At 37.9% G+C, this 17,147-nt stretch overlaps 1 protein-coding gene and 1 pseudogene across 1 annotated transcript in view; one reads left to right on the top strand and one right to left on the bottom strand.

Annotated features, from left to right (window-relative positions):
* Window positions 1-17,147, bottom strand: part of CFAP47 (cilia and flagella associated protein 47) — a 508,878-nt gene that overhangs the window by 2,836 nt on the left and 488,895 nt on the right. Inside the window, exon 63 of the mRNA XM_030933635.1 lies at window positions 2,604-2,772. Coding sequence (XP_030789495.1) covers window positions 2,604-2,772 — 169 coding nt within the window. The remainder of the gene's footprint in view (window positions 1-2,603; window positions 2,773-17,147) is intronic.
* Window positions 12,411-12,798, top strand: LOC104658261 (annotated as a pseudogene).

Below are 17,147 nucleotides of genomic sequence, written 5' to 3'. Positions count from 1 at the left end.
CTACATCTGTTAATTGAGATCACATAGCAAATATGCTACTTGGATTTCTATCCTTATTTCAAGATCTGCATCTGAGGAAATACAAACCAAGATATTTACAATGCCATTTCCCACATTTTCATGCTAATGATCTATTCCTTTAAAAGCAAACACAAATTATCAATGTCTGGTTATGTCTCTAGTTATAACAGGTATATCTGTATATAAATATTACTTATATGAATACTATATTATATTTTATAAGTATTACTTATATACTTATATTACTTATATATTATAAATGAAATCACAATCATATATAATCTTATATATTATATATTACTGTATAAAACATGAATAATTTATATAAGTATAAAGATAAAGCATATATTTTATGTTAGATAATTCTGATAATCCTCACATTTTCATAAATTAAGATTTATCATATCTACAAGGGATATAAGTAGATTTACTACTCTCTTTGAGTAGCACCACTTTTTGTAAAACAGACTAAATAAGTAAACTTTAGTCTCTCAAAGCTAGTGCTACATATCTTGTTTACTAGTGGGAAAAGACAACTTTTAATAATTTTAAATTTGATTTAATGGAATGGGAAATTATGAAACTTGTGAACAAGATTATTGAGGTTTGTTTGGGCTAATATTTAATTGACATGTTCTTTAAAATCATCATTTTTATTTTCAAGTGAGGCAAAATGAAGATAATATAGTTGCAAACATTGACTTAATGCTTAAAATCATTCATTTAAAAAAGATAATGATAATGCAAATAATATTTTTGATTTAGATAATGCTTTAATGGTTCCATTTATATAATGTTCTAGAAATTACAATATTCGTGGTTGTCAGGGGTAGGGCAAGAATTACAGTGTTGGATATCCTTAGCACAAGGTAACCCTTCATACAGAAGGTGGGGAAGACAGTGGGCATATAGGTGAAGCAGAATTGGCTATAAGTTGATAAATGTTCATACTGCATAATTAGTGCATGGTGATTAATTATGCTCTCTATTTCTGTACATATTTGGAATTTTCAATAATAAAAGTAGAATTAAGAAAATCATGATTTCTTAAACGTTTGAAACTCAATTTTCCCTACATAAACTGTATCAAATTGTACCACTTCAGGCTAAAAATGGCATATGCTCTGTTGTTCCCATGTAATAACTTGTTCCCTCACATAAAATCTTTAATTGCACTGCCAGTAATTTGTCAAATCAACACAGAGAAATCAGGCACAGGTTTTGTTGGTAAAGCCTTCTGTTAATTGCAGAACGGTCTACTGTATGCTGGATAAAATGAACATAATTTTAATTTGAAAATATTTTTAAAGATGCCATTTAATCCCCTTAAAGCAAACCGAAGCAAGTACAATATGATCACTTTAAATTATGTATCAAGGCTGGGCGCGGTGGCTCACGCCTGTAACCCTAGGACTTTGGGAAGCCGCGGCAGGTGTATCACAAGGTCAGGAGATCGAGACCATCCTGGCTAACATGGTGAAACCCTGTCTCTACTAAAAACACAAGAAAGTAGCCAGGTGTGGTGGCAGGTGCCTGTAGTCCCAATTACTCAGGAGGCTGAGGCAGGAGAATGGCGTGAACCCAGGAGGTGGAGCTTGCAGTGAGCCGAGGTCGTACCACTGCACTCTAGCCTGGGAGACAGAGCGAAACTATCTCAAAAAAATAAAATAAAATAAAAATTATGTATCAATGTAGGCAACAGGGTATGCGCAAAATGTCAACAAAGGCTTTACCTTCTTACTACCTGGATTGTAAGGACTCTTAGAAAGATGAAAAAATAGAAATAACTTTCTCAAACAATATTCAATATTTTGTCTCTGTTCATTAAAACAATAATTTTTTTCTGCCTATGGCACTGGCTAATTGCTATTGCACCAGGAGTTGTGTGTATACGACAACATGCATGTGTGCCAATGCTACTGAAAGTAGATAGTGGTGATAGATACCTTTTTAGAAATAGTTTGAAAGTTGTATTTAGCCTGAAAGCTCTTACTATAAAATTTGTGTGAAACTTTATAGCTCAACTTTGGTTACTGAATACATGTTCAAAATTGTATTTACCTTAACTGTTAATAAAATGATGGCTTTAACAGATGATTACTGGCTCACATCATGCTTTTTCAATTCAAAATAAGTGTTATCTTTTATTCCATTTTTTTAATGTTAGACTTCAACATCTTGCCAATACTCTGCCTTAATTAAGGGCTCCAAAATCCCTATCTCAAATAACCTAAAGTTAATGAAGTCCTTGAATAGGTATGTTACAGAAAGTAATACATAACTATATAAATCACTTTACAGTCAGTATTTGTCTCTTCCACAGTTCCTTAATACGGAAGGAAAGTACTTTTTTTTAACTTTCCTCTAGTGTTGACAACTTTTTTGTTATATACCATCCTTAAAATTCTGTTCTTGGATAAAATAAAAGTAAACCAAGACTCAGCAGTTGAGATAAGTTGATTTTTGCACAGCAAAATTGTTATTCTTTATCTGTGACCATTTAGTAAAAGCTTTTCTCGCTAGTTTATTTAGTGCCTTTAGTTGCATCAAACATCCTCGACTATTGTCTTTATAGAACTCACCTGTATTACTAATGTTGCTTTATATTTCCTACAGTACATTTTAGGTTTAAATCCTACAGTGATGACAGTTCCGTTTGTGTTACAAGGAAGAAGTTCTCCAGCCTGAGGTTTTACAAAAAACTCCAGATCACTGCCAGGTAGGAAGTGTGCAGTGAATGGTTCAGGATTTCTGGAACAAAAGTACAAAATTCAACTTACTAAATGTGATCATTACCTCATTCTCTTTGCGAGTACTTGATGAGAAGAATTTGAATCCTGCTGCAATAGGCCTGGGTCAAAACATTAATGCTGAATGCTTACCAAATAAGAGTGAGGAGGCATTTAAAAAAAAAAAATTACTGAAGTCATTCTTCTCAGGGTGACATAACGAAATTCTAAAGATTTTTAAAATCACATCTTATTTTTATAATGCACAAAGAGGTTGGGTGCGGTGGCTCACGCCTATAATCCCAGCACTTTGTGAGGCCGAGGCAGGTGGATCACCTGAGATCAGGAGTTGGAGACCAGCCTGGCCAACGTGGCGAAACCCCATCTCTATTAAAAATAGAAAAATTAGCCAGGCATGGTGATGCGTGCCTGTAATCCCAGCTACTCGGGAGGCTGAGGCAGGAGAATCGCTTGAACCTGGGAGGTGGACGTTGCAGTGAGCCGAGATCATGCCATCGCTCTCCAGACTGGACTACAGAGTAAGACACAGCGCCGTGGCTCACGTCTGTAATTCCAGCACTTTGGGAGGCCAAGGCGGGTGGTTCACCTGAGGTCAGGAGTTCCAGACCAGCCTGGCTAACAGGGTGAAACCTCATCTCTACTCAAAGTACAAAAAATTAGCTGGACATGGTGGCTTGCACCTGTAATCCCAGTTACTCCAGAGGCTGAGACAGGAGAATTGCTTGAACCCGGGAGGCAGAAGTTGCAGTGAGCCGAGATAGCACCATTACACTCCAGCTGGGGCAACAAGAGCGAAACTCCGTCTCAAAATAATAATAATAATAATGCACACACACAAAAATGTTGAATCTATAAAAATTGGAACTATTTAATGTCCTTAATGGAAATGCAGGCATTTGTAAATTAATCTATATATAAAATGACCGACCACCAAAGCAGTCATAATACCTTTTGTTTCTGTTTCTATTCCATGGTGATATTTACTCATCCTCCCTTTAGCTTTTCACTTGCTGAGTGAAATGAAAGCACTTTATAATTTCATTAAACGGACCAGATGGATTCACAGCTGAATTCTACCAGAGGTACAAGGAGGAGCTGGTACCATTCCTTCTGAAACTATTCCAATCAATAGAAAAAGAGGGAATCCTCCCTAACTCATTTTATGAGGCCAACATCATCCTGATACCAAAGCCTGGCAGAGACACATCAAAAAAAGAGAATTTTAGACCAATATCCCTGATGAACATTGATGCAAAAATTCTCAATAAAATACTGGCAAACCGGATTCAGCAGCACATCAAAAAGCTTATCCACCATGATCAAGTGGGCTTCATCCCTGGGATGCAAGGCTGGTTCAACATTCGCAAATCAATAAACGTAATCCAGCATATAAACAGAACCAAAGACAAGAACCACATGATTGTCTCAATAGATGCAGAAAAGGCTTTTGACAAAATTCAACAGCCCTTCATGCTAAAAACGCTCAAGAAATTCGGTATTGATGGAACGTACCTCAAAATAATAAGAGCTATTTATGACAAACCCACAGCTAATATCATACTGAATGGGCAAAAACTGGAAAAATTCCCTTTGAAAACTGGCACAAGACAGGGATGCCCTCTCTCACCACTCCTATTCAACATAGTGTTGGAAGTTCTGGCTAGGGCAATCAGGCAAGAGAAAGAAATCAAGGGTATTCAGTTAGGAAAGGAAGAAGTCAAATTGTCCCTGTTTGCAGATGACATGATTGTATATTTAGAAAACCCCATCGTCTCAGCCCAAAATCTCCTTAAGCTGATAAGCAACTTCAGCAAAGTCTCAGGATACAAAATTAATGTGCAAAAATCACAAGCATTCTTATACACCAGTAACAGACAAGCAGAGAGCCAAATCAGGAATGAACTTCCATTCACAATTGCTTCAAAGAGAATAAAATACCTAGGAATCCAGCTTACAAGGGATGTAAAGGACCTCTTCAAGGAGAACTACAAACCACTGCTCAGTGAAATCAAAGAGGACACAAACAAATGGAAGAACATACCATGCTCATGGATAGGAAGAATCAATATCGTGAAAATGGCCATACTGCCCAAGGTTATTTATAGATTTAATGCCATCCCCATCAAGCTACCAATGAGTTTCTTCACAGAATTGGAAAAAACTGCTTTAAAGTTCATATGGAACCAAAAAAGGGCCCGCATTGCCAAGACAATCCTAAGTCAAAAGGACAAAGCTGGAGGCGTCACGCTACCTGACTTCAAACTATACTACAAGGCTACAGTCACCAAAACAGCATGGTACTGGTACCAAAACAGAGATATAGATCAATGGAACAGAACAGAGTCCTCAGAAATAATACCACACATCTACAGCCATCTGATCTTTGACAAACCTGAGAGAAACAAGAAATGGGGAAAGGATTCCCTATTTAATAAATGGTGCTGGGAAAATTGGCTAGCCATAAGTAGAAAGCTGAAACTGGATCCTTTCCTTACCCCTTATACGAAGATTAATTCAAGATGGATTAGAGACTTAAATGTTAGACCTAATACCATAAAAACCCTAGAAGAAAATCTAGGTAGTACCATTCAGGACATAGGCATGGGCAAGGACTTCATGTCTAAAACACCAAAAGCAACGGCAGCAAAAGCAAACATTGACAAATGGGATCTCATTAAACTAAAGAGCTTTTGCACAGCAAAAGAAACTACCATCAGAGTGAACAGGCAACCTACAGAATGGGAGAAAATTTTTGCAACCTACTCATCTGACAAAGGGCTAATATCCAGAATCTACAAAGAACTCAAACAAATATACGAGAAAAAAACAAACAACCCCATCAAAAAGTGGGGAAAGGATATGAACAGACATTTCTCAAAAGAAGATATTCATACAGCCAACAGACACATGAAAAAATGCTCATCATCACTCGCCATCAGAGAAATGCAAATCAAAACCACAATGAGATACCATCTCACACCAGTTAGAATGGCAATCATTAAGAAGTCAGGAAACAACAGGTGTTGGAGAGGATGTGGAGAAATAGGAACACTTCTACACTGTTGGTGGGATTGTAAACTAGTTCAACCGTTATGGAAAACAGTATGGCAATTCCTCAAGGATCTAGAACTACATGTACCTTATGACCCAGCCATCCCACTACTGGGTATATACCCAAAGGATTATAAATTATTCTACTACAAAGACACATGTACACGTATGTTTATTGCGGCACTATTCACAATAGCAAAGACTTGGAATCAACCCAAATGTCCATCTGTGACAGACTGGATTAAGAAAATGTGGCACATATACACCATGGAATACTATACAGCCATAAAAAAGGATGAGTTTGCGTCCTTTGTAGGGACATGGATGCAGCTGGAAACCATCATTCTTAGCAAACTATCACAAGAACAGAAAACCAAACACCGCATGTTCTCACTCATAGGTGGGAACTGAACAATGAGATCACTTGGACTCGGGAAGGGGAACATCACGCACTGGGGCCTATCATGGGGAGGGGGGAGGGGGGAGGAGGGAGGGCTTGCATTGGGGAGTTATACAAGATATAAATGATGAATTGATGGGTGCTGACGAGTTGATGGGTGCAGCACACCAACATGGCATAAGTATACATATGTAACAAACCTGCACGTTATGCACATGTACCCTAGAACTTAAAGTATAATAAAAAAAAAAAAAAAACATTATTGGGCCTGAAAATGAGTTGCTATGATCTGAAGTGAATTGAGTGACATTTAAGATTCAAGTGACTATCTTTATGTCAAGGCTGACTATACTTTTGATAAGGACTGCAAAATAAGTTGGAGAATTTCTTGGTAGAATACAGAAGAAGAGGAGAATACTGCATGGAAGTTTTGAGAAATTTAAAACTCAAATTGATAGGAGTGATACTCATAAAAGGCCAAGTTCAGCCTCCAAAAGCAGATTCAACAGGGAAACATAGGAGAGGATGCAGAAAGGATTCAGGCTGGAACTCACTGATCTATTCAGCAAATATGTATTGAGTATCATAACAGAAGGTTTGAGAACATGGACTGTGGATCGGAATCATAGCTTTATTTAGATGGATGACTTCAGAAAATTTACTTAACTTTTCCCTACTTCAGTGCTGACATCTGTTAAATTGTTAATAGTCACTGCAAAGCCATTAGATTAGTGCCTGATACACAAAAAGTACATTATAAGGACTAGCCAATAATACTTTAGTCATCATTATTACTGTTGTTCTTATTTTAAAATATTTTATTGCCAGTGCTAGGCTATGATGAATGATACAATAAATGAGAATGAATAAGACACGGCACCTAAGGGAATTACATCAACAAAATGGCAGAATGGGAACTCCCAGACCTTCCTTCCACAAATGAAGACACAAATTTAACAACAGTCCCTTTTGTGAGAAATCCAGAAGCCAGTTAAGAGGCTTTTGTAGCACAGTAGAGCATAAAACAAACTATATTGAAGCCAGTAGGAAAATTATTGGCACCCTCTTGCCATTATCCCCCCTGCTGGCACAGTGCCACATAATTGGGAAGAAATGCTCAGCTTCTGGCTTCTCTGCAGGGAAGGAAAAAGAAGGCTGAACCAGACATCCAATGTTCTGACTTCACAGGAGAGTGAGGCTGCTCAAGGGAGTGGTTTCTGATTTGGCTATCTCAGAATGCTGATGGAGCTTAGCATGCTCTAGATTTCTGAGGACTACTAAGAACAAAAAAAGGCTGAGTGGTGTGCTGCTGCTTCAGAGGACTAATGGTACAGCAGACAGACACCAGAAGAAAGAAGAGACTATAACTTCCTGAAAAAAGAAATAAACCAACACATCTCTCTAAGTAGAAATATACATGAACAAGTCCAGAAAAGACACATCTACATAAAAGGTTTGCAAGGCCTCCAGAATCTCTAGCCAGGCTGATTGGTGAAAATCTTTCCCAGTAGAAAGCCAGTCTGTGAAGACTGAGAGAGAAGGCTTTTTTTTTTTTTTTTCTTCTAATGCACTAATAACACAGAGCTATAAGGAACATGAACAAACGCAAAAAATGGTCCAATCAAAACAATAAAATAAATTTTTAGAAACTGATCATTAAAAAACAGAGATGTGAAACTGCCTGTCAAATCATTAAAATAACTGTCTTAACGATGTCCAACAAGTTCAGAAATACGATGCATGAACAAAATTAAAATTTCAACAAAGAAATAGAAAATGTGAAAAGAACAAAATGGAAATTTTAAAGCTAAGGAATTCAGTAAGTGAACTGAAAAATTTACTAGAGGAATTGAACAGCACATATGTTTAAGCAGAAGAAAGAATCAGTGAACTCAAAGACAGGTCATTTGAAATTATCCAGTGAGAGGATCATTTAAAAATAATGGAAAAGAGGGAAGAAAGCCTACAGGACTTCTAGGGCACCTTCAAGCTGCAAAACAAGTATTATGAAAGTCACAGAAGGAGAAGAGAGAGAGAAAAAGAGTAAGAAAACTTATTTAAAGGAATAATGGCATAACTTCCAAAATCTAAGAAAGGAAATAAGCATCCACATTAAAGAAACACAATGAATCCCAAATACGATGACCTGAAAAAAGTCCAGACCAAATATATTATCATCAAATTGCTAAAATTCATAGACAGAAGTGACATCAGCAAGATGCCTGGATAGGAGATATAAGCCTTTGTTCCCTTACAACAAACAAGAATTAGAACGCTATCCACAAATAAAAATAGCCCTAAGAAGGCTCCAGATTCCAACTAAGAACCTACAGCATCACAGTGGAGCAACGAATAGAGAGTAACTACATAGAAAAGATTGCTAGGGAGATTGGCATACCTGAAACATCTGAAGACAGCTAGGGACAAAGAAAAAGGGTGAAGGGTATTAGCATCAGACACATGGTGGATACTACTATGGTCCCCAGTGACCTGCTCACTCTGGATGTGTTTGCACCCCTGACCCTGGAGCATTTGCTGCTGAGGATTTCAGCAGCCCCTGTGAGAGACATGGACTCCCTGTGGCTTTACAGTGGAGGTCTCCTTAGTGCTGATCAGGACAACTCCAGCAGCCTGCTGTGGAGAGGACATTGGCTGTTTTGTCACTGAGGTAACCAGTGGCCATTGCCACCAGGAATCTCCTTGAGAGGGAGATGCCATTGCACCCAAATCCCCAAGAAGGAGCCACTGTTGTGCTGTCCCAGAACAGAGGCCACCATCACCCTAACCCTGTGCTCACCCTGAACCTTAGAGCTGTTGTTGATCTATGCATGCCTACACTCCAGAACTCAACTCTGTAGTCACTCTGGATGTGTCTCCACTACTGACACTGGAACTATTGCTGCAGCAGGTGGTGTCTGTACCCTGAATCCTAGAACTGTGGTTGCTTTGCACATATCTGTGCCCCAGATCCTGGATCCGTATTCCCCCCATGAGCACCAGCACTTAGAAGATCAGAGCCACTGCTGCAATGGAAACACCCATGCCCGAGATCTGAGTTGCTGTGGCTCCCCAGCTGCTGCACAAACATCCGTGACTTGCATATTATTACCAATGCTAATGTGTGTACACCTGTGCCTCGGCGCTAATGCCACTGCCATCCCAGACTCAAAGTTATGGTCCCTCCATGCATGTCCATGCTTCAGATCCCTCTCTTAAGCCACTCCACAGGGACCATGCACTAAACACTGGTGCCGCCACTGCCACAAGTATACTCATGAGCCAGACTCAACATCAAGAGGGATACACTCAGCCACAGATTTCTCCATGGGATAAAGAGATCAGGAGGACTCTAGAAGATTTTGCTACCAAGGACCTAAACAGGTCACTGACACTATAAACACTCTGTCTTGGCCACTAAGGACCCTTGAAAACTTTCCCAATGGTGACCTCTGCTGACAGACTTCATGGAGACTATGCTGTTATACCACTACCAGGGTTGGAACTACCACATCCCACCCAGCTGGTGCACTCACACCCACATAGGTGAAGGTCTTTCACCTTCACCTATGTGGGTGTGAGTCCTAACGTCTCCAGTTTCTGGAGACTGGCTTCTCTCCTAATAAAACCAGTCTTAACGTCTGAAAGAGGTGACTGCTCCATCAAATGCACAAGCATCAGCACAAGGCAACAAGAAATATTAGCAATCAAAGAAACATAACATCACCAATAAAACACAATTATGTTCCATTAACTAGCCCAAAAGAAATGGGAGATCTATAATTTGCCTGAAAAATAATTCAAAATAATTGTTTTCAGGCAATTCAGCAAACTACAAAAGAACAGATAGACAACAACACCAGAAAAACAATACATGAGCAAAATAAGAAGTTCAATAAAGAAATAGAAATCATTAGAAAAGAACCAAACATAGAAATTCTGGAGCTGAAAAATAGAATGAAGAAAAGAAAATTGCAATAGAGAAACAGCAGACTTGATCAAGCCAAAGGAAGAATCTGGGAACTTGGAGACAGGTCATTCCAAAGTATCCAGTCAGGGGAAAACAAAGAATGAAAATGAAAAGGAATAAAGAAAATTTATGGGATTTATAAGACATAATCAAGAGAGCTAACGTTTGGAAAAGTGATGCCAGCAAAATGGTGGAGTAGTAGATCCCAGTCTTCCTTCCTCTCATACAGAGCAACAATTTGGCAGTTATGCAAAATAATACTTAATGAGCTCAGGAGCCCAACATCCCTGAGAACAACCATACAAAGAAGGTAGAAATTACAATTTAAATTGCTGCATCACCCCATCATCTAGGCAGGTATTGCTGAGCAAGCACAGAGAAGAAACTCCCAGGCATGTGAGCCCCCTTATCAGGAAAAACTAGAGTGGGGTGAATAACTATCTTCCTCAATGTTTTGGCACATTTCCCAGGGGAGCAGTTTCAGTTTAGCCCTGCCCAGATCACTATGGAAACTACCATAGCTGAGATGTCTGAAGACAGCTGGGAATGAATAACAAGCAGAGGCTACAAGTAGCAGTCATGTGGCAGGAGTCACTGGTCTTCAGTGTTCTGCTCTGCACAGGACTCCATCAGAATTCTCCATAGAGGTCCTAAAAAGCCTTCTTAACTGCTATGCACACCCCTACAAGTTTCATGGCCAAGGATCCTACAGTGTTTGTCGTCAAGGGCTCTGTGACTTATTCCACAGAGGACCCTGGCAGCTTTCACTGCTAAGGAGGCAAAGAGCCAGCACAGTCTTCACAGACCTCCTTGCAGCTTCCATCATTGAAGGCTCTGCAGATTTTTGCCTTCACAATCTCCAGGTATCTAAGCAACCACTCATCTCCCTCCCTCCAACCCAGAGCCCAGTTGCTGCTACTATGGATGCTCCAGCTCAGGGACCCAGCACAACCACCACACTTGTGCTTATAAATAGCCCTGGCTTCCACCATGGCATGTTAACTGCTAACTCCCACATCTAGGCTGGTGCACACTGTCATCCCAGGTCTCTGCAGTTCCATGTGTCCTAACCCCTGGGACCTGCCCTCATCAGCGTGCTTGAACCAATAGCTGGTTCCTGTAGCTACAAGTGTGTGCATACCTTCACCTTTAGCATGTGGCTGCCCAAGCACATTCACCCTTCTAGACTCCTATCACCATACCATAGCTGGCCTGTGCAATTGTTCAAGGGCAGGTGCCAGCCCCCACTACATCTGCACCTGAGTTTGGCCCTGACCTCTGCTTCTGGCTCTAGCCCTTGACACCACGAACAAGCCCACAGCTGGCGTCTGCCTCCACAGAAGTGTCTATAGTTGGTCCCTGAAACTGAGTGTACATTGCTGGCTCTAGCCTCATTGCTGCTTGCCCTGGCCTCTTGCTTCTTGACCCAGAGTCAACACTAAGGATCTTGAGGGTCTTCACAGCCACCATGGGCATCCCATATCTCTTGCAACCAAGAATCATACAGTTGCTGATGTTACAGACTCTAGTTGCCTGAGCCAAAGCAATATTAATATCTCACAGCCTGAAGCTACTGCATGCCACCACACTTAGAACACTACAGAACTAGACCCAATGCCACAATACACCCCGATGTGCCCTGTTCCCCTAAAGGTGAAAGTTTTTATTTACTGAAGTCAATTCATAAAGTCTGGAAAAGATAACTTCTTTAAATGAGCAAACTTCTTAGCAAGGCTAGAAAGATCACGAAGAATCAGGGAAATATTACACCATCAAAGAAACAAAATACTACACTTTCAACAATGGATAGATCATCCAGATTAAACGTCAATAAACAAACATTGGAATTCAACTACACTTTAGATAAATGTACATAACAGTTATATACAGAACATTCTACCCAACAGCAGCAGAATATACTCTTCTTAAGGGCAACATAATATTTTTCAGGGTGGATCATACGTTAAGCAACAAAACAAGTCAACAAATTTTAGAACACTGAAATTATATCAAGTATCCTTTCTGACCACAGCGGTATGAAACTGAGAATCAATAACAGGAGAAATTTAGGAAAATTAACAAATACGTGGAAATTAACACGGACCTGAACAACCAACAGGTCAAATAAGAATCAAAAGGAATATTAGAAAATATCTTGTCCCCATAACCGCATGTGCTCTCCCCTCCTGTCCTCTTTCCGCCATCTTTCCGCACTGCCACAATGGTGTGCATGAATGTCCTGGCTGATGCTCTCAAAAGTATCAACATGCTGAAAAGAGAGGCAAACACCAGGTTCTTAGTAGGCCGTGCTCCAAAGTCATCATCTGGCTTCTCAGTGTGATGATGAAGTATGGTTACATTGGCAAATTTGAAATCACTGATGATAACAGAGCTGGGAAAATTGTGAACCTCACAGGCAGGCTAAACAAGTGTGGAGTGATCAGCCCAGATTTGATGTGCAACTTAAAGGTCTAGAAAAATGGCAGAATAATCTGATTCCATTCTGCCAGTTTGGTTTCATTATACTGACAACCTTAGCTGGCATCATGGACCATGAAGAAGCAAGACGAAAACACACAGGAGTGAAAATCCTGGGATTCTTTTTCTAGAGATGTAATACATATTTACAAATAAAATGTCTCATGGAAAAGAAAGAAAATGTATTGAGACAAATGGAAATGAAAACACAGCAAAACAAAACTTAATGGGATGCAGGAAAAGCAGTATTAAGAGGAAATCTTATAATGATAAATATCTACATTAAAAAAAGGAAGATCTCAAAATAAGCCACTTAAATTATACTCATATGAACTAGAAAAAGGATAAACTAAACCCAAAGTTAGCAGAAGGGAGAAAATAATAAAAAATAAGAGCAGAAATAAATAAAATAGAAAAGTCATAGAAATTTCACAAAACAAAGAATGTTTTAAAAATAAATTTTAAATTGACAAACCATGAGTGTGATTAAGATAAAAAGAGAGAATACTCCAAAAAATCAAATATGAAATAAAGGGGGAGACATTTCAATTGATTTCTCAGAAATACAAAGGAATATAATGATTATTATGAACAATTATCTGTAAGCAAATTGGAAAACCGAGAAGGAAATGTACATATTTCTAGAAACATACAACCTACCAAGACTGAACTAATAAGAAATAGAATGCTTAAAGTGGCCAATTTTAAAAAAGATTGCAGCAGTAATTAAAAGCATCCCAACAAAGAAAAGTCCAGTACCAGATGGCTTCATGGCTAAATTCTACTAAACATTCAAAGAAGATTTAATATCAGTCCTTATTAAACTCTTCCAAAAGATAAAATCTCATTTTATGAGACCAGGATCACCCTGACACCAAAGCCATACAAAGACAACAGGAGAAAAAAAAACTACAGACCAATATATCTGATGAACATGGAAGCAAAAATCATCAATACAGTACTAGTAAACCATTTCTGTCAATACATTAAAAGGCTCTTCACCATAATCAAATGGGACTTATGCTTGAGATGCATGTTTTGTTTAGCATATGCAAATCAATCATCGTGATATACCACATTAAAAGAATGAAAGCTAAAGCTACATGATCATCCCAATGGATGCTGAATAAGCATTTGGCAAAGTTCCATCATTTCATGATAAACTCTCAACAAATTAAGTTTAGGAGGAAATTTCCTCTCCATGATAAAGGCCATTTATGAAAAACCTACTGCTAACTCATAATCAATGGAGAAAAACTGAAAGCTTTTCCTCTAAGGTCTGGTACAAGAAAATGCCCCCTCTTTGCATGTCTATGTAACATACTAGAAATATCAGCAAGAGCAATGAAGCAAGTAAAAGAACTAAAAGGAACCCAAATCAGAAAGGAAGAAATACTATCATCTATCCCTGTTTGCAGAGGGTGTGTTCCTATATGTAGAAAACTGTAAAGATTACACACGCACACACACACGCAAAAACCTGTTAGAACTAATAAATAATCTCAGTAACACTGACATTGATGGATGAAAAATCAACATACAAAACCCAGTAGCATTTATATATGCTAATAACAAACTCTTCCAAGAAGAAATCAAGAAAGTAATCCAATTTATATAGCATTACAAAGAATAAAATTCTTAGAAATAAATTTAGCCAAGGAAATAAAAGATCTACATACTGAAAACTGTAAAATTTGATTTAAAATATTGACAAAAACACAAATGGGAAAATACCTTGTTTTCATGAGATTGAATAATTAACATTGCTAAAATGACCATACTAGCCAATGTGATCTATCAATTTAATGCATCTAGAAAAATTCTAGTGTTATATTTTAAATAAATAGTAACCTCCAAACACTTCAACTATCCAGAGCAATTTTGAGCAAAAAGAAAAGCTGGTAGCATCCCACTACCTGATATCAAAATATATTGCAAACCTACAATAATTAAAATAGTATGTTACTGTCATAAAAATAGACACATAGGCCAGTAGAACAGAATAGAGAGCCAAGAAATAAACCTAAGCATATGCTGTCAAGCAATTTTTGACAAGGGCATCAAGAACACACAATTTTAAAAGGTTAGTGCCTTCAATAAATGATGTTGGGAAACCTCAATATCGATACTGAAATAAATAAAATTAGACCTTTATCATCTATATTTTGGTCAATGATGAACTGTACATACAATGGTTGTTCCATATGATTTTTTTTTATTATACTTTAAGTTCTAGGGTACATGTGCATAACGTGCAGGTTTGTTACATATGTATACTTGTGCCATGTTGGTGTGCTGCACCCATCAACTCGTCAGCACCCATCAATTCGTCATTTATATCAGGTATAACTCCCAATGCAATCCCTCCCCCCTCCCCCCTCCCCATGATAGGCCCCGATGTGTGATGTTCCCCTTCCCGAGTCCAAGTGATCTCATTGTTCAGTTCCCACCTATGAAGGAGAACATGCGGTGTTTGGTTTTCTGTTCTTGTGATAGTTTGCTAAGAATGATGGTTTCCAGCTGCATCCATGTCCCTACAAAGGACGCAAACTCATCCTTTTTTATGGCTGCATAATATTCCATGGTATATATGTGCCACATTTTCTTAATCCAGTCTGTCACAGATGGACATTTGGGTTGATTCCAAGACTTTGCTATTGTGAATAGTGCCGCAATAAACATACGTGTGCATGTGTCTTTATAGCAGCATGATTTATAATCCTTTGGGTATATACCCAGTAGTGGGTCCATATGATTTTAATACTGTATGTTTACTGTACCTTTTCTGTGTTTAGGTATACAAATATTTACTATTGTGTTGCGGGTGCCTTCGTTATTCAGTATAGTAACATCCTGTGCAGGTTTGTAGCCTAGAAGCAATAGGCAATGCCACACCGCCTAGGTGTGCAGTAGGCTATACCATCTAGGTTTGTGTAAATGCACTCTATGATGTGTGCAAAATGATGGAATCACCTAAGGATACGTTTCTCAGAGCATATCTTTGTCGTTAAGTGACGCATGACTGTACATACAAAAGAAGGAATCATAGTAAATGAATATATGCATATACGCATAAAATAGAATTGCTATACTATGTCAGAATATCACACAACACTCACAGAAATTTATGAGCCATCAAAAAGTGTTGCCCTAAATTAGTTTCCCAAATATTCACCAAGATGTTCTAAATCCACAAAATTTTTAATGAGTATAAAGTCACATCAAGTTTTATTTATATGCCATCATTTTTTATAAAGACAGTAGCTTTATTGTTGTTGTTAGAAATAAATGGAGACTCAGCTGTGGTATAAAAGTGTTAATGAGTTAGAGAGGGTTTAAACAATGTGGGCAGCATGATTCACTAAAGACTTCTTAAATTATATGTATTTAGGTGTGTGTTTATATATATACACACATATACATGTCTATATACACGCCTATATACACACACACCCAGCCCTAAAATTAGTTTTCTTAATGAAAATGCTCATCTACAGAAGATTTTCACTTTATAACAAGATAATTTCTATGTAGCAAGATCCCAAGTGACTATTTCAAAATATGATTAGCTTATATTACTAGAAAACCATTTGTTTCTAATTCCTATACTCTACCAGAACTGAGCTGGACTTAGTGATAGTGGCCAAGAGATGGTGGATTTCTCATTTCCTAAGATGTACATTATAGTTTTTGGTGTATTTCATAATGCTCATTTATATAAAAATAATTTTTAAATGTTATCACAAAGGGCAGACATGAGTAAAAACTAGGATATTCCGAAAAATAAGGAATTCATATTTCTCAAAAGTTTTACTTATTGCTAATCAATTATATGCACATAAAATATTTTAAGAATAGATAGCTTATTTTGATATTTTGAACTCTGTTATGTTTTTATACTGATTCTTCAGAATACTTTGTATTATTATGTTTAAAATTATCCCTTGATACACTAACGCTTTACATATTTAATTTAGGAAAGAGAGTAGCTACCACCACAGGGTCTGTGATGCATCTTTGTCCTTCTTTCCTCTCCCTGTATGCCCAGCACACAAGAAAAATGTATAGTCACTAGGACAGGGGGTCGTTCCTTTTCAGAACTTATTTTACTCTTGATTCCCTAAAGAAAAAGGAAATATTACTGGATTCATGAGGAACCAGTCAAATCCTGAATATAATTAGGTCTGCCTGTTTTCCTATCCTTTTTTTTTAAATATATCCCTTTAGTTCCCTAGATCTTCAAGATAACTTGAAATTTCTAATACCCACCTAGGTGTAGCCTCCCGAGGGCTGGTAAATAAGTTAGAAATATCCAGTAACTTATTTACATCACTGAATCCTCTAAAAAAAGTTTTAAACAGATTTAATGTAAGGAAGCAGGTAGTTTCCATTTGCTGTAGAAAATAAACCCATGCAAAGACTTGGAACCAACCCAAATGTCCATAAACAATAGACTGGATAAAGAAAATGTGGCACATAT

Source organism: Rhinopithecus roxellana, chromosome 7 (assembly GCF_007565055.1).
Source record: "Rhinopithecus roxellana isolate Shanxi Qingling chromosome 7, ASM756505v1, whole genome shotgun sequence".
NCBI classification, from domain to species: Eukaryota; Metazoa; Chordata; class Mammalia; order Primates; family Cercopithecidae; genus Rhinopithecus; species Rhinopithecus roxellana.
This window is presented reverse-complemented; position numbering and strand designations above follow the sequence as displayed.